A 21,909-nucleotide genomic window follows, 5' to 3' on the forward strand; every position below is an offset into this window, starting at 1 on the left:
CTAAATGCTCCTCCATGCTTAAGGCGTTTGTTTGGCTTCTGCTAAATGACCGCTTCAACACTAAAGACATGCTGCAAATCGAAATTTCCAGGTCAATAATGGAGTCAACTGCATTCTCTGTAATGATGACCAGCTCGAGACCAGAGATCACCTTCTCTGGAACTGCTCTTTCAGCAAGGAGTGTTGGACATCAATCAACCTGCACCATGATAGCGATCTTAGAATGGAGAACAGGATCACCATGACCAGGGCGGACTTTGGCAAGCCTTTCTTCATGGAGGCCTTCAGTACCGTCGCTGCTTGGGCCATTTGGAAGCAATGAAATGCTAAAATCTTTGACAATTTAAACCCCTTGTCTTGGCACTTGGTCCTTTCTCTTCAAGAGAGACCTTTTCCTTCTTCCTTTCTCTTCGAGAGAGACCTTTTCCTTCTTTCTTCACATCTGTATACATATATACAACTCTTATATATTAATTTAATTTCAATTTTCCGCTCAGGAAAAAAAACTGTCAGAAATGCATACAAAGTAAGGTGCTGAGTTCACTTGAAATTGTGTGGGCTAATCACTTAGTCAGGGCTAGATCTGACATGGCTGAGCTGAATTATAGGTTGGGTTATAACTGAGCTAAATATATTTTGGTTGGGGACCGCTATTTATTTGTGTAAATTATTAGGCTAGTACTCCCTCTGTAAACTAATGTAAGAGCGTTTAGATCACTAAAATAGTGATCTAAACACTCTTATATTAGTTTACGGAGGGAGTATGAGTTAAGGTTTAGAAATTGGCTCATTACCAGGCATGTTTGAGTTCTATGTTGCATTTGTTTTAGATTCCTTTTACCTTTTAGATAGTTTCACAAGTATTCTGCAGCATACAATGGAGATTCTGAACTAACTCCTTGCTTGCAACTGGTTAATAATGTGCTTATTCTTTTGGACTGATTTTGTTTAGTATCTGGGAAATATTTTTATGCAAGAGTTTGTTCACTCAGTCCTTTAACATTTGCAGCATATTTTCTGATCAACAGATAGGAAGAACTAAGGTATTCCTTAGAGCTGGCCAAATGGCTGAATTGGATGCTAGAAGAACAGAGGTGCGAAATACTGCAGCAAGAGGTGTTCAGAGTCAGTTACGTACTCATGTTGCTCGTGAGCAGTTCCTAATACTGCGCAATGCATCTGTTTGTTTGCAATCCTTTGTCAGAGGTAAATTCATTTCCATATGACATCTGAATTGGACATTATGTTCATAGTATTGATGGAGCCATATGCATATGTTAAGACTTCCTTTGCTTATTGCAGCAAGATTGGCTTGTAAACTGCATGGATTCTTGAGACAACAAGCAGCAGTGCTGAAAATACAGAAAAATATACGCCGTTATTTTGCACGGAGAACTTATTCTCAGCTATGCCTGTCAGCCATTACATTGCAGACAGGGTTAAGGACCATGGCAGCTCGCAATGAATTCAATTCTAGAAATCAGGACAAAGCTTCTATCCATATCCAGGTAGGTGCAGTGCTCCTTTCCTTATTCTGCTTCAGATGAATTTTGGCTCCTGCCATTTTTATGGGTTTCTTGTTCACTTGTATTTGGACCATCACTACAACACTGCAGTCCCGTTGGCGTCGCCACAGAGATAACTTAAGTTATATAAAGTTAAAGAGAGCAGCATTGACCTACCAATGTGCTTGGAGAGGAAGGGTTGCCAGAAGGGAACTGCGGCAGCTCAAAATGGTACTTGATATCACCTGTTGTGGTGTGCTTTTTCTGGTAGTTTTTTTGGTTGTTGCTTTTTTGTAAAGCTTATTTGGGAACAAACTTTCTAGGCTGCAAGAGATACTCAAGCTCTAAAGGTGGCAAAGGAGAAACTGGAGGAACGTGTGGAAGAGCTAATGAGCCGCTTGAGCTTGGAAAAGAAACTAAGGGTTAATACTTGGTCTTGAATAATTGCTGAATATTGGTCATACTGAAATTACTGAGTATATGGTAAATCTGCAGTTTTATTGATGTATTGAAATACCAACTAATTGTTGTACTTGTGTATACAATTTGCAGACTGATCTGGAGAAGTCCAAAGCAACAGAAATTTCTAAACTGCAGTCTGCTCTTCATGACATGGAACAGCGAGTGGAAGAAGCTGCCGCAATGAAGGAAAACGAATCAGCTAAAAAAGCTGTTGAAGAAGCTCTAGCTCAAGAAAGAGAAAAGATCAGTTCATTGACTTCTGAAATTGAGGGCCTGAAGGTATGCTCTTCAACCTTAACTATGGAAGTACAGTTGAACTGCAGTTCAAAGGACTGGAGCAAGGGGGTGGTGTTATAGCTTCATATAGTGACTTGCATTTATCAATATATATTACAGTATCTGCTCTAGTTAAAAAGATCCAAATAATTAACATTCTTGTGCGTAGTGCGAAATATTGTGATAATAGACACATGCTACTGTTTCAGGTGCTACTAGTAGCAGAGCGAGAGGAAAATGATGTAACAAAGAAAGCACACGCGAATTCCCAGGAAAGAAATGAAGAACTGAATAGGAAAGTCCAGGATGCAGATGAAATGATCAAGCAGCTTAATGATATCGTGAAGAGGTTTGCTGTTGTTTTTAATTGCCTGAGTTTCTCAATACTATATCTTGTTGATTGCACAGAAGGTTTTCTTCTACACAGAGCTGGTTGAAATATTATTAAAACACGGCCTGTAAAAAAGGTCATAGTCTAGTGAGTCATACCTAAAGATCTTATGGAGTTTCTTGAACTTGCATCTAAATTTCTAAGCATAGTGGCTATTCTGTAAGGTTTCATACTATGTACTAATGTACATCCACCAGTCACTTCCAGGGAGATACCAACTCCAAAATCGGTATTGCTACCAGAAAATGTGTATTGATACCAACATTGACTAAATTTTATTAGAGGCATGCGTCCCTCATCATTATTCTTCGACATGGCCTCTACTAATTGTTGTTTAAGGGAAGCTGTACTCGAAAACTACTTAGAAGAGCCTCATGCATAACTGTACACACTAATGCTTGCAAGAAACAGAGACATGCTTGTGCACACATAAGATGGTATACATTCTGTGTTTCTTATGCTGTATAGGGTAAACCTGTGTTTTTTTTTGTTTTTTTTGTTTTTGCGAAAGGTGTTCTTTTTTTGTTAAAGAACATCAAATTCTCCGATCTTTGATCCTTGATCCAGTGTATCTCCCATCACTCGAAAACTGCCGCCACATGGTGCCACATTTAAGTGTTGATATAAGTTCACGGCACATGGTGCTCCAGTTCCTGGAGCAGCATAGTTTCTGGGTTTTGTCTCAACCATAACATATCCAGAAAGTGTCTGCAATTGCAGTCTGCAGGGGCATTCTGTAAATTACATTTTGAGAACTCGGTTGCCTTTTTGCAGTTTGATGTATATTTATGTAAACTGAAAAATACATTATTTCTCTTGCCCCCACCCTTCCAGTAGTTAATGGAACGGGCGCCTGACTTTTTTTAGACTACAAATGGGCCCTAACTTTGCTGGATGCTGCTTGTATTAGAATCTAGTCCCCTAATTTTCAAGGGATTACTCTGAAAATGCCGCATTTTGTTTTCTGTATGAACACAGACTAGAAGAGACTGTAAGAGAAGGAGAGGCCCTTTTGCTAACAGAGAAGCAGCAAAAGGAAGAAGCTAGTGCCGCACTAGCTGAATCTCACCTACGAGATCAAGCTTTTGCGATCAAAATTGAAGAGGCTGAGAAACAAATCACTCTGCTCCAGGAAAATGTTGAAAGGTTTGTCCCAAATGTACCTTTGAGCAGTGATTCTATCGCGTAATCAGCCATCATCACATTGATACTCTTTAGTTTGTACCTATGAGTTCATAGTTATTCTTAAACCATTCTTTTGGTGGGTGCACGGGCAGTTACTGAACATGTTTTCATCCTTCTATACGGTGTGATCTGATAGCTTGCACCCTGTTGTGGAATGCAGATTCGAATATAGCATGGCAGATCTGCAGTCTTCACTGACAATTGAGAAGCAACAACATGAGGCAAGTGTGGTAGAACTAGCTGAAGCACAAGGTAAAATTGAGGAACTTCTGAGAGAAGTTGGGGACGCTGATGAAAAGTCTACTCTGCTTGAGACTACTGTGCAAAGGTTCTTTGGTTCCCCTTTACAACCTACTCTACATAGGAATCCTTATCAATCATAATATTATGAATTTGTCAACATATTCAAATAATAGTTTTTGACCGGGATATTCAAATAATAGGCATTTCTTCTTTCCATGTATATAGGCTTGAAGAAAGATTAACCGAGAATGATGCTCTATCAACTACAGAAAGACAAGAAAATGAAGCAACTAAGAAATTACTCAATGAAGTTCAGGGTAAAAATGAGGAATTACTGAAGAAACTTGAAGATGCTGGAAAAAATATTGTTCATTATCAAGACACCACCCAAAGGTGTGTTGCTTGATATTTACCGCCTTATTTCTAAACCTGAGGGCATTTCATTTCTGATTCGTTTTCTAGCATCCAAATCTGAGCTACTAACTTTGCACTCTTGTGATCTTGTTGGAGAACTGTGTCTATCATCACACCATTGTCACAGCTGATTATTTGTTCCATGTTGATTTAGACTCGAGGAAAATGTAGCGGCAGTGGAGGTTTCCTTGAAAGATGAAAGGCAGCAAAATGATGTGATCATGAAACAACTAGCAGATGCCCAGGTAGAAATTGTGGAGCTACAGAGGAACCTTGAAGGTGCTGATAAGAGAAACAGTCTGCTTCAAGATTCTTTACAGAGGTTCCTTTCTTACCTTAAATTTATTACTCAGTGTGGTATCATCTCAAAACATTCCCATTCTTCTGCGAGACAACACATCTGGTTAGCATGCATTGGCAGGGATAACCGATGTGCACTATTTCCTCCTATCAGTAAGAGTCAGTCTTTTGTTTTAACTAGACTGAATCCTTCTTCAGAGTTTGACAACATTTTTTCTAGAATGAAAATAACAATATTTTGCTGACTAGTGTCAGGAAAAACATGCAATACATAAAGAATTTATGTAAACATGGTGTAAAAGAAAGGAGAAACAAATGAAGAATATCTAAAGAAGTTGGAAGTTCCTGACATGTCTAAGATACTGTACATGTTACATGCTCGACTAGACAATTATACAAAGTACCAAGTGTGATGGACCTAGCATATCGGTAAGAACTTGTCGTTGTTCATGCTTAACTGCTAACATATATTTGAGCAACAGCACCAATGTTTCGAGCAGGAGTCCAGTTCTTGCTTTCTCAATCTATCTGTACACTTGATCAAGTATAAGCTGTGGTCTTAGATATATCATTAAAAAAAGTGGTGAAAGTGGGCCATTCCTATTGGAAAAAGATGGTTTGTACAATCAGAGAAGCGCTTTCTTCATCATATATGATATTGACAGGATAAATACCAACAAACTGCTCTCTTTAACCGCCGGTTATCAAAAAGTGCATCCTCATGAATGAAGGCATGAAGGGGTCATCCTCACTAACTAGTATTCACTCAAAGCATGACCTGAATCCTGACGCACAAGGGCATCATGCAAGTAGCCAAGTTTTTTTTTCGTCGAGAAACTGCAATAAACATTGCACCTCGTTTGCATCATAGAAAAAAAAAGGTTGTGTACAAATCTGAGAACAGGCTACAGCCAATTGACGAACCATAAAAATAAAAGCAAGGTCGATAGGCAGAAGCAGCTGCGACGTCTTAGCCCCTGCCTTGATTGAGAATTTAGCATTGACCCTGCCGAAGTCTCTCTGCGGAAAATGTGTGCATTACTCTGTTTTTTAAATAATATGCGGACAATTTTTTGCACATTTTTTCATTACTAGGAGAAGAAAATAGTTATGAGAGTTGGGCAGCTAGTGCGGTGATCAAAGATCAAAACACGACCAAAGATCAAGCAGCACACACAACACAAGACAACCAACACCCACTCCAGTTTGCGCAACCATTAATTAAAAGCCTCTTGCCACCACTCTGCTTCGTCCCTGATGTCGTTCTTTACTATCATAATGTCCTTGCTCTCCCCTTGAAATACCTTGTTATGGTCAATGGACCTTGTTACGGTCACACCAAATGGGTCAAACATTAGGGGACCATTAAGTCAAAATCCTTCCTTTTGTGCTTAGGGGGTGCTCTTCTGCATGGTCGGCCGCCATTCTTCCAGGGAGTTTGTCACAGAGGGGATGGCAATGACATGTCCTGCTCAACAGAGGATAAGATCCCATAGATGGCTGGGCCATGGACATTGAATGAAGAGGTGCTGCGCCGACTCTGGTTCCTGGGAACACAAGGAGCAGTTTCTGCGGCTAGGGAGGCCATGGCGCTCAAGCCCGTCAGTTTCCAGCACCGGTGTTGCAAAGCGAGCCAGAGGAAGAGGCGACACCTCAGGGGTGCATGAGCCTTCACAGGATTTTGTGGCATGGGAAAATGGCGTGACTGACGAAGAAAGCCCTTACACAGATTTCACCAAGTACTTCCAAGTCCAGGGACCAACTCCATATAACCATGCCCTCTTGGTCGGCTATGAGGTGTTGCCAGCAGCATGGTCCAAAAAGTAAGATGCTTGGCTTGGACAGCGGCTATGATGGAGAACTTGACCTTGCCAGGTGCCTGCATCTTCCAGTTTTGCTTCCAGGAATCATACTCGACGGTGCCATGGAAGAGCACCTCGTAGCTGTTGAAGTATATGTGGATTGCCCAACCTTCTCCATCAGTTTGGACTTTTGGTTCTACTGGTTGGTGCATGAAAAAGAGATCTTGGATTCGAATCTTGGCTTTCACAATAAAAATAAAATAAAAATGCTTGCCCTCTTTCTCTTCATGTATGGCCTTCTCGAGCCACACGTGCGAGGGCGTGTTGAAGTATATGTGGATTGCCCAATCTTCCCCATCAGTTCGTACTTTTGTTTCTACTGGTTGGCGCATAGAACTTAATAGTAGCATCCAGTATCAAAGAGTTTTTTGCAACTGGAAGGTAGAAAAACCAAGAAGCTGTTAAATGAACTAGCTGGCTAGCACTAAAATGATGATTGACCAAGGAAAATAAGAATTTATGAGTGCCTGACGATAAGGTGTGCAGGTTAGTTTCTTTCTGTCAAGAGTTGTTTTAAGCTCGTCTGATTCTGGCTTGCATTACCAATTCTCGTCTTACTCTGAGCTCTATTAGCCTTTCAATATAGGAGAGTTCAGTGTTTTTTTTTCATACACCTAGACTTGATGAAGAATCTACCGCAAGAGATGCTTTATTGGTAGCTGAAAAGCAAGAAAAAGAGGTGACCAAAAAGACACTAACTGAAGCTCTGGATCGAATCGAGGAACTAGTTAAAGAACTTGAGTGTGCTAACAACAGTATGCATCAGCTTCAAGATAGTATACAAAGGTCTGTTTACTCCAAAGCAAGCATCCATGAAACCTCTGAGTGAACCTGTTTCTTACTGTTTTATATCCATGAACGTAGACTTGAACAAAGTGCGTCTGCAAGAGAGGCAGTTTTACTAACAGAGCATCAGGAGAAAGATGCGAAATCTAAAGCACTAGCAGAGGCAGAAGCGAGGATTGATGGTTTGCTGGAGGAAATTTCTTCTGCTAATATAAATATTGATCTACTTCAAAAAACTATGAAAAGGTTTGTTTTTTCATGAAGCGAACTTCTTTGTGTAAACTTTACTACTGGAAAATCACTTGCATATCATCCATGCATTTACCTCCATATGCAAACGTCTGCATAGGCTTTTAAAGCGGTACTCTGGCAGTATTCTATTTCACTTGAGTATTTCACAACCATCCACTTACAATTTCACTAGTGCTTATCTCTTCTCATAAACTTCCTTCCTGTGAGTGTGATAATTAGTCTTCTGGGAGATTGTACCTAAATTTTATAGATGCTTTTTGCTGGCTATCATCCCATTACTGCCCACAGCTCTAGGGATGGAAGGAAATAGTGATAGTTCTTTCCAACATTAGAGTAAACATAAAGTACATGCCATGGTTCACTTGTTCTGGGAGCTGGTTGAGAGATAAACTGAACTTAGAAAAAAAGAAAGCCAAGGGCATCATGATCTTTCATTTAAGTTGTGCTGCATGTCCTGTAGGATGTGTTTCTTAAAGGCAATATGTGGGGGTTATTTGCAGCTTGAGGCACAATGTAGTAGATTCTAAGTAATTTGGCATCTGCTTTGATAGGATAGATTCTCCCTCATCGATTTTATGGATCGCACCTGTTATAATTTAAACCTGAACATAGGTTAGAAGAGGGTGCAACAACAACAGATGCTCTTTATTTAGAAGAAAAGCACGCACACGATCAAACCAAGAAAGTGTTCTCAGAAGCTCAAGAAGTAAATCAGGAGTTGCTTAGGAAAGTTGAAGAAGCTGATAAAAACATTGGTCATCTTCTAGAGAATGTGGAAAGGTCTGTTTTTCTTTTTCCAACTTTATTGGTAGGTTAGCATAAGTAGCAGCTAAGTTTGATGATCTGCACTAACTGGTATCTGACTCCTATGGTTTCAGTATTGTGAACTAACACTTATTTCCTTCATTTCAATAAATATAGACTTGAAAAAGATGCAATGACAAGAGAGTCTTTGCTTCTTAAAACAAAGCAAAGTTACGATGACACCATAACTGAGCTATTTGAAGCTCAGGAGACAAATCAACAGTTAACGAGCAAAATAGAGGACTCGGATAACAAAATCGGTCTGCTTGAAGTTTCGGTGAAAAGGTTTAATCTCTTTGCTTTTAAGTATATGTAAGATTGAAACCAACATTTGTTGGTTTGTCAATTCTACTTGACCACTTCTAGAATTGTCTCCTATCACTGTACATGACTATCTCTCGCGTTATATTAGGTAGTTCTTAGTGTAATTTTTCTCTTCTTTGGACGTAGACTTGAAGAAAGTACATCGGTCATGGATTCTCAATTGGCAATAGAAAGACATGAAAACAGCAAATTAAGGAGCGAACTATCTGATGCTCGCCTAAGGATCGATGAATTACTAAATGAAGCGCAAGATAACCATGCAAGTCTAGCAGAGCGTGATGATATGATAAAGAGGTCTGCCATTTCTTGTATAGGATTAAATCAGGCTTCTCTTCTGACCCCAGAGCACTAACATTATATTTATCTTTGATTGCATAACACAACGATGTGTTCCATCATTACACACATAGGCTTGAAGAAAATGTCAGCACAAAGGAGACTTTGTTGCTAACTGAAAGAGAACAAAATGCTTCAACCTCAAAACTGCTTGCAGAAGAACAGTTGAAAATTGCTGAATTAATAAAGAATATTGAAGAGGCACATAGAAAATCTGACAGCCTTCAGACTACAATAGAAAGGTCAGATTCTGTACTTCTTTCAATGTTGCGGTGTGTGTTCACGCGTGTTTTGGTGGCGGGGGTGGGGTGGGTCACTACATGTGCTGGTTGTACCATCCTATCTTTTTTTTATTAGAGTTGCAATCATGCACCAACTTCTCTTTGTCAAATTGTTTTCTCTCTTCACATTGATAGGCTTGAAGAAGATGGCACTGCCAAAGATGTCTTGCTGCTAACAGAAAAGCAAGCACATGAGGCAACTCGGAAAACTCTAGTTGAAGCTCAGGAAAGAAATGAAGAATTGCTCAAGAAAATTCACGATGATGATAAAAATATTCTTCAGCTTCAATTTACTATACAGAGGTACATGATAGTTCCTTAGGGCACTACTTTTTATCATAATGCCCATGTCCTCCCTCTAAAAATACTAGGTATATCAACCTTTTTTTTATGTGCAAACACAGGCTTGAAGAAAATACAGCTACAAAGGAGAATTTGTTGTTGAGAGAAAGAGAACAAAATGATGCAACAACGAAGTCGCAAATTGAGAGCCAAGAAAGAAGTGAAGAGTTACTAAAGAAATTTGTGGATGTTGACAGGAAAATTGATCTTCTTCAAGATAGCATAGAAAGGTACTTCATCTTCTTAGCCTTCAATGTATAGCTGTATGTTTAGTACATACTTATTTTTCTGTTTTTGTTATGAGATGTTAATGTTTGATATTCATTTCTTCAACATAATTAGGCTTGGAGAAAGTTCAACAACAAAGGATGCTTTGTTACTATCTGAGAGACAAGAGAAGGATGCAATGAAGAAAGAACTTGCTGAAGCTGGAGAGAAAAATGGAGAGTTACTAATGAAAATTGAAGACACTAATGAAAAAATTGAACATCTTCAGAATACCATAATTAAGTACGTGTCTTCACTAATGCTTCTTGTATGATTTTATTATTCTACACTTAGCCACCCACATATCTATACACTCTTTCAGCCACCTCAATCTTACGATGTCCGAAATTTGATTTGGTATACTGTTAAATATTTCCAGTTCTCATTTATGACATAGTTTTATGCTTACCAATAAAACAGGCTTGAGGAAGATATAGCAGCAAAAGATGTTTCGTTAGAAGCTGCACGGCAAGAAAATGACTCAATCAGAAAATCTCTTACTGAAGCTCAAGAAAGAAATGAGGAATTACTCAGAAAAATTAGTGATAATGAGTACCGGATCCACTTACTTCAAGACACAGTGCAAAAGTTAGTATATTTATTCTGTGTGCAGTGCGCTGCCACTGAGTTTCGAACTAGAATAACATCATTACATGATTACTAGTATTGTATGTTCATAAAAAATCATTGGTGTTATCCTTTACAAGTCTACTTCTTTTCCTGAAACCAGGATTCAAGTAGATGCAATATCAAGATTGTCTTCGTTTGTGATGGAAAAACAAGACAGTGATGTTGCCAAGAGAGCTCTTACTGAAGCTCAGGAAAGAAACGAGGATTTATTGAAGAGAAATGAAGACCTCCTTAACAGGAATAATGATTTGGTTAAAAAAATTGAGGAGTCAGGCAAAGTTATAACTCACCTTCAGGAGTCCCTACAAAGGTGCATATGCATTTTTTTTCTGTTTCATTTTTTCAAGAATAGTGGTCAGGTTCTGCTTCCTATTTTGTACCTCAATGAAACAATTCTTTGCGATCTTTCCATAAACAGAATTGAAGGAAAAGCAGCCAACTTAGAGGCTGATAATCATGTTCTCCGTCAGCAAGCAGCTGCTACTCCACCTTCTACTGCCAAATCTCCACCCTCACGTTCAAAGATCACAAGGATTCATGTAATGTACCTTTAGTGGGCCTGACACATATATGATGATTATTCGATCCTCAAACTGATATTGTTAGTATATTTTGCAGAGAAGCCCAGAGAATGGGCATGTTTTGAACGGTGAACTAAGGCAGGCTGAGATGAGGCCATCAGCTGGCATGCCAGAAGCAACACCCCCAATAGTGAGTTATAGCAACTATGTATCTGCATATAATTTCTACAAAATTGCATTTAATTGAATGTCTAAACAATAATATAGGGCAATGCTCCCAACTCGAGTAATCAAAAAGACTTTGAACACGGAGAAAAACTGCAAAGAGTGCTTAATCAGAAACATCAGGTATTCTACAAATTTGATGCTGGTTCTTCGTGTTCAGTTGAACTGTCAACCTACTTTTGAGATGATCATTTGTTGCTTTTTGGAACTCTCCGCAGCCCCAGCAGCCCCAAGATGACCAGCAGTGGTTACTTACTTGCATTCCACAATATCTCGGATTTTCTGGGAGCAAGCCTGTTGCCACTCTTCTTATATACCAGTGTCTTCTTCACTGGAGATCATTTGAAGCCATGAAGACTGGTGTATTTGACAGAATTCTGCATGCTATAAACTCTGCAATAGAGGTTCCTAACACTTCTTTGGATTTGAATAGCATCTTTCTTCATTTAAATGCAGCATCGATGACATGGAGTACAACTTCTGCTTGTTGCAACAAACTGGGAGAGAATGTCATTTATTGAATGCCCTATTGCAGCAGAATTGGAATTAATCTCATTTATCCAATTTTCTGTTGTGCAACATCTAACATGTACATAAAATAATAATTGGCAAGATTAGGATCCATGTTCTCTCAGAGTGCCTTGAATAATTGATAAAACATGAAAATATGGAAATTAACTACAGTAACAACTTTTCAAATTGCTTGTAAAACTACACTTCATGCAATTGGTGTAGAGTTTGGCTACTTGTCCTGATGTCGGCTTTCCCTCTCTTGAAGGCTGAACATGATGTGAGAACATTGGCATATTGGTTGTCCAACTTATCTGCATTAACAGTTCTCCTTCAACGATCATTCAAAACTACTAGGACCGCACTCTCAACCCCGCAAAGGCGAAGATTTTCGTCTGAGAGGACATTTCATACAAGTCAAACTTCAAATGCTGGGCTTGCTTATCTCGGCGGGCAATCAGTTGTTGGAGCTACCGGATTACCCCAAGTTGAAGCAAAATATCCAGCTTTGCTCTTTAAACAGCAGCTTGTGGATCTAATTGAGAAGGTTTACGGTATGATAAGTGACAGCGTGAAGAAGGAACTAAACCCTTTACTTGAATTGTGCATCCAGGTGCTGTTACATGCTCTCATTTTTTGGAAGAGAGTTAAAGAAGCTTCATCCTTTTCTATTTAAAGATGGTTAAATGTTGAATCTCTTCAGGATCCACGAACTTCTCACTCAAATCTGGCAAAAAGCAATACAAATGGCTTGGGACAACAGAACCAATTAGCACATTGGTTAAACATCGTGAAAGTCCTCGCCAACTATTTGGATGTATTAAAGGCGAACCATGTAGGTGTAAAATGATCATGGACCCATGGTATCCGTTCATAAAATTGTCTGAATGCATTTTGTCTTATCTGGTTGAATTTGCAGGTCCCATCAATTTTGGTGCATAAATTGTTCGTACAGATATTTTCACTGATTGATGTTCAGCTATTTAACAGGTTAACACTTTGTCCTAGCCTCATGTATTCACATATGTATAAGCTTCTCTTAAGATCTTCCCCTTGGAAACAGGCTCCTTTTGCGGCGTGAGTGCTGTTCATTTAGCAACGGGGAATATGTCAAAGCTGGACTAGCTGAGCTAAAACACTGGTCTGATAATGCTACTCGAGAGGTATTCACTTCCCTGTTTACAAATGGATTTTCCAAAGCTATTGGCTTATCTGTTGTATTTGATGCAGTTTGCAGGTTCGGCCTGGGAGGCATTGAAGCATATCAGACAGGCTGTTGATTTCTTGGTGCGCGTTCTTTTTAACTTACTGAATATTAGTTCCCCAATAGTGTTTTATTCACAAATACATTTTATTCCTATTTTTCACTTTTGCCAGGTGATTTCTCTTAAGCCAATGAGAACACTAAGAGAGATACGTGCTGATGTGTGCCAAGTAAGTATTTGATTTGACTGACATTGTTTTCTTAATAAGAAAGGAAGATTCTTCCACTGCCAGTCCTTACCCCTATAAGTTGTACTTCTAATATTTGTATGAATTCTTTCAGGCCCTCAGCATACAGCAGCTAGAGCGCATAGTTGGTATGTACTTGGATGACGTCAATGGTTCAAACACTATTTCAGCAGAGGTGAGATGATGTACCCTCATACACTATTTGGTCGGTTGCGATCATACCATCACTTAAGCCCCAAATCTAATCAGAACTCTGAAGTTAATCATGTGACTCTGAACTTGAGTGCACTTGGGGCGAGAGTAATATCATGACTTCCTAGGATGTCCTTATGTGGCAACCCTCATCCACTTCCACTTAAAAAATACACAATTTGGTCTTTACTACAATATTGATTTGTTTCTCATTTACAAATGAACCGTTAAATGATACGTGATTTCTGTTTCTCTATTTATAGTTCGCATCAAGCTTGAAAGCTGCAGCGCGTGAGGAAGCAAATACTGTCACAACTTTCTCTATACTGCTAGATGATGATTCTAGGTTTGTTACATTTGACAAAAAATAGCATCTTTCAGCTTAAAGCCTTCTAATGCTTATGGCTCATGGTTTCACCGTTTCATTCCTCAAATGCAGTATACCTTTTTCACTCGATGATATTACAAAGACAATGCCAATCATTGAGATGGCTGATGATGACTTGCTACGGTTTGTCCGTGAAAACCCAGGCTTTGCGTTTTTGTTGCAAAGAGGGGAATAGTTATTTTTCTCACTGTGGAGCCTTCGGCAGCTGTGGATAAACCAGGAGTTCCTGTTTGTAGGTTGTACAGTATGCGTGATTCTTTTTATACCAGATAGCAAGCCATTGAGGAGTAGTTCCTAGGAGAGCTTAGGTATCTGATTTCGATTGATTGGTTCGTTGATTGTAAATTTGTGTCCAGTTTTTCATGCCATGTTTTCTTTTCAATTATGTTGGGCTTGTATACCAAGGGGACAAGGGAAAAGTCCCTGTATAAGCTTAGTATAATACAAAGTTTTGCTGTAATTAGTGAAGCTGTACGTGTGTTGTAAATTGTTACAGAAAATGAGTTCTGCTGGTATAGAATAATGGCATTGTGGTTGGCTTGTTTGTGCCTTCAATTCTAATTCTTTATTATTTGTTCAGCTAGTTCCCTGTGTGCTAGACTTACACTTGAAGATTTATTATGGTGTGTTAATCTAGACTAGTAGAAGAGGATCATTTATCGCCACAGAGAAAGATGCACCTGCTAATACCGTTGTGTTTGAGTATTCTATATATAAATAGTTAGCCTCCAGCCTAAAAATAAATAAATAGTTAGCCCTCACTATAAGTTTTTTCTACTCCCTCCGTTCCTAAATGTAAGTCTTTCTAGAGATTTCAATATAAACAATATACGGATGTATGTAGCGATAAATCGAGTGTGGACATGCAGCCACGCGAGGTCGTTATCATCACCACTCCTTTCCACGTGATTCGTGCTATTCCAATACATTGATGCCCTATAACGTTTTCTGGCTAGCATACACTAATTGATATAGTTCTCGTATTGCCTCTGCGCCCCAATAAATGGTTGACATGGCAGGCTCACGCATTGAAACGATGGACGTGTTGATTAGAATTGATTACACGGCAGTGAGACGTAGCTCCATTGCACGAGAGAGCTATTTGCACCAAGCTGCCAACCAAACTAATAATAGGTCATGAGGCATTGGCTTAACTAAACAAACGTGTTCATAATCAGGTCGTGGACATTGCAAGCTACTGTTTTGTATTAGGGTCTCAACCAGCCTAGGAAAGGTCTCTCCAGAGTAGTGAATATTAACAAACATCTGACCTCTCGCCGTCGCTGGAGCTTGATGCCATGGCCAACCTTTTCTCGCAACACCAGGTTGAAGACGTGGGTATAGTGTTTTTTCTTCTTCTGTGGGTACAGTGTATTAGGAGCAGACTGGTAAGTGTTAAGTACATTGGAAGCCTGCACACTAGCCATAATCACACCAGCTCTCTCAACCCAGCATTGTTCCATTTGGAGTATTTTAGTTTCATCACACTTTCAGACTACTGATTTACAACTAAAATCCTTACATGTATGAGTTTCTTACCCAAAAATAATCAGTTGAACATCATTCTTCATACTAGTTAACTCGAATCATGAAAAAAGTCAGTGCGCCACTAAATAAAAAAAATCAGGCAAAAATTTACTGGAAAGTAAAAATATGTGTGCACGACCTATAGAGAATATTGATACCTCACCAATATGAGTGAATGAGTTTTTATTTCACTGCTTTGGTTGATTGCAAATCTGCTCTATCTATTACACTAGTATTGTATTAGTCGATAAATTAGGGCTAATGGTATGAAAGGCCTATTTAATCAATGCGCCAGTTATTAGCTATGTACCAACAATTAAGGCTTCCAGTATACCATTCAGTTTGTCTTGCAACGGTCATTATGAATAAAGCTTGTTGTGTCAGCATTTCATTTATTCATCTGCCTATTGATGAGTGACATATAAATGGAGGTCTGGCCATCTAATCACATTTCATAAGTGCCATAAAATGGGTGGTGTGCATGCATTGATACATGTCTGCAACGCAATGAACACACTGCACGCATTTGTTAGCTATGATGAGGCAGGGACCATGAGACTTAGTATTCACATTTGTATTCACTGCCGTATAGCCCATGTTTGTCACGTATTGAAAATAACGCTATATTAAATACAGATCTCAAAGCACAAACATACGGATTGGATATGCTCCTCGCGTGGAACCATGTCCCAAAAATCCGCGTCCTGTATGTAGACCTAGTTTAGAGTGTAGATTCACTCATTTTGCTTTGTATGTAGTCCATATTGGAATCTTTAAAAAGACTTATAGCATAATTGGTTTGCTACCAACATTTAGCATTGCCAATATTTGGCAAAATCAATGTTGCATTTGGCAACTTCTTCTGCGATTGGCAATGAAAATTGGCAAAGCAACCAATCTCTAGTCAATATTTGGCAGTTGTCAAAATTTGGCAATTATGCTCTTATACTCCCTCTGTCCGGGAAAAGTTGTCTCCGTGGTATTTTTCTGAAAACCCCCCCCAGCGAATTCCCGACAAACCGGCAGCTCCCGCCGTCTCCCCCGTTCCTCTGTCGCGCCGGAGGTCCGCTCCCCCGCAGCTCGGCTCCCCCGCAGCTCCCCGCATCGCCGGAGCTCTCCCGCCCCACGCCTCCCCCACCCCACGCCTCCCCCGCAGCTTCCCTCTCCTTGTTCCCCTCCTCCTTCCCCATGGTGATCCCCGACGAGAAGAAGACTGATTTTTTCTTTCGATCTGCTCGGCGGCGGCCATTTCCAGGTCCTCCTCCTCGGCGCTGCGGCGGCAGCTCGCCCGCGGTGGCGGAGCAGGCGAGTAGCAGCAGTGGGCGCGCGAGCATGCGGCGAAGGAGGTCACCTTCGGCGTCGGCGCGCACGCCACCATGCCGCGGTGCGTCAACGACCTCGCGGACGCCGCCAAGGTCACCATGGGCCCCAAGGTTCGTCAGTGCCCCCCTCTCACTACCTCTCACTCCCTGCGATGCGCTGCTTGCTTGCGTTGCACGGGCGCAATTTGATTATCAAGAGAAAGAACGAGAAAGAACAGATCCCCATTTGCTTGGCAACTGAGTGCAGTACAGGTAAGGTTTAAAGATCTAAAACACTGATCTTTATGCTCCCCATTGCATGTAATTGAACTGATGGGGAGAAGAATGTTGAAATTCAGTTTGCAAAGCATTCCCCTTGTGTTGAAATTCAGTTTGCAAAGAGTTGAATAGTGGAGTACTGTCAAAACTGCACTGCTCACTGAAAACAGTGGAGTATTCACTCAAATAAAGTTCTGTTAAAACATTCTGTAATTCAAGGTTTGGTCTTCGGCCCTCTGTTGCAGCATGTGCCGCTCAACATGACCTGTAGAACACTGAATGGATGCACAAGAAAAGGAAAAAGGCAGCAAGGAGGGAGAGGATATTTTCGTAAGGAGTGAGTCTAAGATCTTACTGTGGTTAAGAGTTCAAAACAACAGTTGCCTGTTTTTTGCAAGTTCAAATCAAAAATGAATATTGTTCCAAAAAATTATATGGAAATTACCCTTGTTAAGTTTGTCTCCCTGAATTTGCTAACTGATTTTTTTACAATAATCATCAGTGTAACAAAGATTAGATTCTATAGTACACAAGATTCAGTGTAAATCTTCAAAATGAATTGCTGTTGGTATGTTCAGTGGTTAGAACAGAAGATCAGATTTCTTAGGTTCTACAGTACACAAGTTGATAACAAAGATGAGATTTCTTAGGTTGCACTACTCCCATTTTTGCTCTGCTCCCATTTTTGCTCACAATTATTCAGAAAAGGACTACTCCTAGTAACAAAACAGATCATTTACTGAAAATAGCTCTACATTTCTTCTTCTAATGGTTGTTCCTGTAGCAATAGCTCTACATTTACTGAAAATAAACTTGATGTACTGAAAATAAACTTGGGCATTGTTTACTGAAAATAAACTTGGGCATTGTTTCAGTAAACTGCAGTAGGTTTTTTCCAAGTTAGTGCTTGCAAAATTTTAGGACCATGTGAATAAAATGCTTTCATGTAAGAAGATGATTATTGGACTATGTCTGTTTCACTGCTCACTGCTAACTGAATTTTCTGAAGCTTTTATTTAAAAAGTGATGTCTGTCTTCCCTACCCATCTCATTGCTCACTGCTAGCAATGATTTATACTCCAGCAATTTTGATTAAGTAATTACTGTGACAATATTGCAACATTTCTTCAGAGTACATGATCAGTTTTGCCCCTTTTCAATAAAGGGGTGCAGCAACTTTTTGGGATTTCTGAAACTATAGTCACTGGGACAATATACAGTCACCTGGGATTTCTGAAACTATACTGTCACTTGGAACAGTTAAGCGTTTCTGGGGTTTCTTTCTTCTTCAGCAAGGCATGATTTATTTTTTCTTCTTCTTTTTTCTCTAGTGTGCCATGTCTTTTCTTCTCCTGTGTAGAATTAGTAAATGTTCAGAATTATGTTGTGTATGCCAGTGTTGTGTTAACACTTAACCTGATTTGCTTCCGGTGACTGAAAATGGGAATTAACAACAATAGTAACTAGCCAATATTGTGTTCTCACAAGCATGGAATTCAGGTAGCAACAGTAACAGCAACATGGTTATTTGTTATGTTCTCACTGCTCACAAGCTAACAGTAACATCAACATGATTTAGTTTCTGAAGCTAACTGAATTTTTTGAAGCTAGCAGCAACAAGTCATCACACACACAGCTAACTGAATCTTTTGAAGCGATTTTGTACCTATATCAATTTGATTCGATTTTGATTTTGACCCTGACAATGAATTTCAATTGTAATCCAATTAAACTCTCTGTATCAATTAAACTCTTTGTATAACCTGTTAATTTTGATTGCAATCAAGCTTTCGCAGGAACAAATGAACAATTTACTCTAATGTGATCAAGCTTTCGCAGGAACAGAGGCGGAGTAAATTTCAGATAACATCAGCAGTAGATCAGCATTGCAATTGACAATTTTAATACTCCAATTAACACTGCAATTGACACTGATGGAGTACTTCATTGACAAACTGAAATGGATACTGCAATTGGCACTGTACCTGCAGCCAACAGCAGCAGCAGAGGCAATCAGTAGTCGAGGTGATCGAGGGCAGAGGCAATCAGCAGTCGAGGGCAGGCGCCAGTGGCATCAGCAGGTCTGCGTGGTCGTCTCGCCGGCGGGGAAGATCCGCATGGCCCTGCCTGCCGGATTCTTCAAGAGGGGAGCGGCGACCGGGGTCGGCAGCGGCGGCTGGGGTTGCCGCGGGGTGAGGAACCGGCGAGCAGGGCCAGGGACGCGAGCAGGGCCACGAGGAGGAGGCGCCCGTTGAGGTGGTCGCCTTGGAGGAGCAGCCTCAGCTGGGCGGCGGGGCAGCTCGCCTCCGTGCGGACGGCCCACGTTCGCAGCGGCGGAGTAACCGCAGGTGGGCGGGCCGTCCGCAGCGGCGGAGCAACCGCAGGTGGGCTACGGCGCAGGTGGGCGTCGGCGGAGGTGGTCGCCCGCTCTTTCTACGGCGGCTGCCGGCGGTGGCTACGACGGCCGCTTGGTCGAAGGAGGAAGAAGCAGAGTTGAGGGGGGGATTAGCACTAGATTTAAAACTGGAAGGGTTTTTTTGTAAAATTTGAAATGAACTAAGCTCTGGACAACTTTTCCCGGACGGAGAGAGTATTTAGGAACGGAGGGAGTATACATGTGTGCTTTCACATCACCTTAATTACCTATGGCCATACAATCAAAATTGTATGACATCAGCAAGTTGTGCTTGTATCGAGAAGTTCCATATTTTGCATTAATCTATCGTGCAAACAAAGCCACATCATTTTTTTGAACATCAAGAATAAATGCGAGTATCAGGATTTAAACCCTGGTGGGCTGGGGATACCACAGTCCCTCTAACCATCCAACCACAGGTTGGTTCACCACATCATTTTATTTTTGCATTAATCTATCCATGCAAACAACACCACCTCATCAACAACAACTTACCAATCGAAAATGTTGAAAGGAATCGGGAAACAAACAGAGACAAAGCAAATGATTCAACTGTCTCCAACTTTACTGATGATCTCATTTATATACATGTATAAAGGGACGCCTCCGGAAAGGCGTCTGTTCGCAGCATGCGGGACATCCGCTAGCGGTCACCAAGTCTGGAACCGTCACACGCCGGTTCCCTTAAGCATGGATTAATAATAGGATTAATTAAATCCTAACACTCCCCCTAATCTATGCTTGTTAGTGTAAGTATCATCATCTTGAAAAAGCTCCTCCAAAAATCTTGTGGGAAAAATATGAGGAGATAGGTGTTTCATATGTTGCTAAAACTCCTTCAAACCCAGTGGGAAAATAAGGAGAAAATGATGCAACATATAATGGTTATTGTCTCTTTTAACTCAATACAAGAAAACTCATAGAGTTTAGAGGACAATAAATATGTCGTATATACTTTCTTAAAAACCTCGGTGAGGAAGAAAGTATGACATATGATCTCATGTTGATATTACCTCATTAAAAACCTTTATGAGAACCTATAAAGTAACTCATGAAGGGAAAAAGAGTATAATAAGATGCATTGAACAGGAAAAATTCAGGAAGATACTCCCCCTGATTCTTGCAAATTCGAAGCCGTCACATACCAATTCTATGAACATATTTCTGGAATGTAAAAGTTGGTACAGACTTCATGAATAAATCAGCCACATGATTTAACTTGCAAGATATGCAATATAGCGATATTGCTTATTACGTAAATGTGAAATTAAAAAACCAAGACAAGATGTTTGATGCCTTGGGAGATATCGAAAGATATTCTTAAATACCAACCAATAGTGTTTGGTGGATCCAATGGCATTATAGAACGTTGAGTCCCAATATCTCATTTCCATCATCTCTTGGTCTAAATAGATCTTTCTCTACGTCTAGAGAATGAACTACCATGAGAGTTATGAATGGATAAGATTTGTCCACAATGAATTTCTCCAATATATTTTGGATATAGACAACATAGTATACCATAATGTATGAATGAAGGTACTCAAATTGTAGTAACGAGCGGTATCTTGGTTTACCCAAATCCTTCATTTTGAACTCCGTCATTTAGATGATTACATGTGTCATCCTTGCAGACACACAAACATGGATAATCATCATTGTAAGAGTAATCCTTGTGAATAAGGATCTCACTACGTCGTACCATATGTACCGACAACAATAAGTCATATGGGGACTTACTGATTTTACAGAATGTATGTTGCATTTTGTATTTCGATTCAGAAGTGAGATTCCATCGGGAATCAATCATATATGTCTAAATCTAGTGATCCACATGTATATGTAATCACTACATCTATCAACTGCACAGATAGATGATTTTGTGCTGCCAATGATATAAGTTATCAGAAAGAGATTCCACCTCTGGAGAATAGGTGGGTATCTGCGTGAACCCTTATGCTACAATACTTGCTCTATGTTTCACCACCTCATTGTTCTCAATTCTGTTTCCAGAAGAAAACTGATGTAGGTATTGCTTATGAATACCTTACCATTATTGAGCAATATTATTTCTACCTAGATTATACCCTTTGCTTGAGTTCAGTCCGAGTGTTGTTCACACTTTGCCATGGCCATGCTCTTTGGATCTGAATCACTTGAAAGGTTTTTTCAATCTAGTTGAGAAATGTATGTCGACAATTGTAGACTTCCGGTTATATGTTTCTCCAGAATCTATATATCAATATATAGTTGATGGAAATATCATTACCCATGGTGACTACTCGCGATTTCCCAATGCGATTGAGTCGGGTATTCCGATGTCCCGGTCATAGTGCACACTATGACCTGGGTTGGTGGAGGTTTCCCGTCCACTGGGTGTATACTACCCATTAGGTGTCTGTCAACGTGAAGTTGACTTGCATTTACTGATTCACAGG

General features: G+C 40.1%; 2 protein-coding genes across 17 annotated transcripts in view; both read left to right on the top strand.

Annotated features, from left to right (window-relative positions):
• The window catches only part of LOC123078812 (myosin-17), a 25,846-nt gene extending 11,343 nt beyond the window's left edge, over positions 1 to 14,503 (top strand). For 3 of the 13 annotated variants that reach the window (XM_044501424.1, XM_044501425.1, XM_044501430.1), the window contains 33 exons: positions 1,029 to 1,206; positions 1,303 to 1,508; positions 1,617 to 1,736; positions 1,829 to 1,927; positions 2,058 to 2,246; positions 2,453 to 2,592; positions 3,613 to 3,780; positions 3,980 to 4,147; positions 4,288 to 4,455; positions 4,631 to 4,798; positions 7,257 to 7,424; positions 7,503 to 7,670; positions 8,289 to 8,456; positions 8,598 to 8,765; positions 8,931 to 9,098; positions 9,215 to 9,382; positions 9,557 to 9,724; positions 9,826 to 9,993; positions 10,106 to 10,273; positions 10,451 to 10,618; positions 10,761 to 10,970; positions 11,079 to 11,199; positions 11,279 to 11,371; positions 11,449 to 11,529; positions 11,625 to 11,810; positions 12,185 to 12,529; positions 12,620 to 12,751; positions 12,836 to 12,906; positions 12,980 to 13,079; positions 13,147 to 13,350; positions 13,463 to 13,543; positions 13,824 to 13,906; positions 14,000 to 14,503. In XM_044501424.1, the coding sequence (XP_044357359.1) occupies positions 1,029 to 1,206; positions 1,303 to 1,508; positions 1,617 to 1,736; positions 1,829 to 1,927; positions 2,058 to 2,246; positions 2,453 to 2,592; positions 3,613 to 3,780; positions 3,980 to 4,147; positions 4,288 to 4,455; positions 4,631 to 4,798; positions 7,257 to 7,424; positions 7,503 to 7,670; positions 8,289 to 8,456; positions 8,598 to 8,765; positions 8,931 to 9,098; positions 9,215 to 9,382; positions 9,557 to 9,724; positions 9,826 to 9,993; positions 10,106 to 10,273; positions 10,451 to 10,618; positions 10,761 to 10,970; positions 11,079 to 11,199; positions 11,279 to 11,371; positions 11,449 to 11,529; positions 11,625 to 11,810; positions 12,185 to 12,529; positions 12,620 to 12,751; positions 12,836 to 12,906; positions 12,980 to 13,079; positions 13,147 to 13,350; positions 13,463 to 13,543; positions 13,824 to 13,906; positions 14,000 to 14,123 (5,115 nt within the window). In that variant the 3' untranslated portion in view covers positions 14,124 to 14,503. The remainder of the gene's footprint in view (positions 1 to 1,028; positions 1,207 to 1,302; positions 1,509 to 1,616; positions 1,737 to 1,828; positions 1,928 to 2,057; positions 2,247 to 2,452; positions 2,593 to 3,612; positions 3,781 to 3,979; positions 4,148 to 4,287; positions 4,456 to 4,630; positions 4,799 to 7,256; positions 7,425 to 7,502; positions 7,671 to 8,288; positions 8,457 to 8,597; positions 8,766 to 8,930; positions 9,099 to 9,214; positions 9,383 to 9,556; positions 9,725 to 9,825; positions 9,994 to 10,105; positions 10,274 to 10,450; positions 10,619 to 10,760; positions 10,971 to 11,078; positions 11,200 to 11,278; positions 11,372 to 11,448; positions 11,530 to 11,624; positions 11,811 to 12,184; positions 12,530 to 12,619; positions 12,752 to 12,835; positions 12,907 to 12,979; positions 13,080 to 13,146; positions 13,351 to 13,462; positions 13,544 to 13,823; positions 13,907 to 13,999) is intronic. The other 10 variants (XM_044501426.1, XM_044501436.1, XM_044501432.1 and 7 more) reach the window with 8 other exon arrangements.
• Positions 14,504 to 16,460: 1,957 nt separating this feature from the next.
• LOC123078814 (uncharacterized) lies at positions 16,461 to 19,745 on the top strand. Of its 4 annotated transcripts, none has more exons than XR_006437710.1 (2): positions 16,461 to 16,908; positions 17,301 to 19,745. XR_006437710.1 is itself a non-coding variant. In XM_044501438.1 (2 exons), exons 1-2 carry the CDS (start codon positions 16,852 to 16,854, stop codon positions 19,308 to 19,310), a joined length of 321 nt encoding a protein of 106 aa, XP_044357373.1. In that variant the 5' UTR covers positions 16,472 to 16,851; the 3' UTR covers positions 19,311 to 19,745. The 4 variants fall into 4 exon arrangements, 1 of the variants encoding a protein (XP_044357373.1); XR_006437709.1 differs by having other exon boundaries at positions 18,895 to 19,745; XR_006437711.1 differs by having other exon boundaries at positions 18,901 to 19,745.
• The last annotated feature ends 2,164 nt before the right edge of the window (positions 19,746 to 21,909 follow it).

This window comes from Triticum aestivum, chromosome 3D, assembly GCF_018294505.1.
Source record: "Triticum aestivum cultivar Chinese Spring chromosome 3D, IWGSC CS RefSeq v2.1, whole genome shotgun sequence".
Lineage (NCBI taxonomy): Eukaryota > Viridiplantae > Streptophyta > Magnoliopsida > Poales > Poaceae > Triticum > Triticum aestivum.

Coding starts and splice junctions, on each gene's coding strand:
- LOC123078814 (XM_044501438.1), top strand. CDS start 16,852: ATGCCGCGGTGCGTCAACGACCTCGCGGACGCCGCCAAGGTCACCATG. Junction 16,909..19,046: donor AGGTCACCATGGGCCCCAAG/GTTCGTCAGTGC, acceptor CTGTACCTGCAG/CCAACAGCAGCAGCAGAGGC.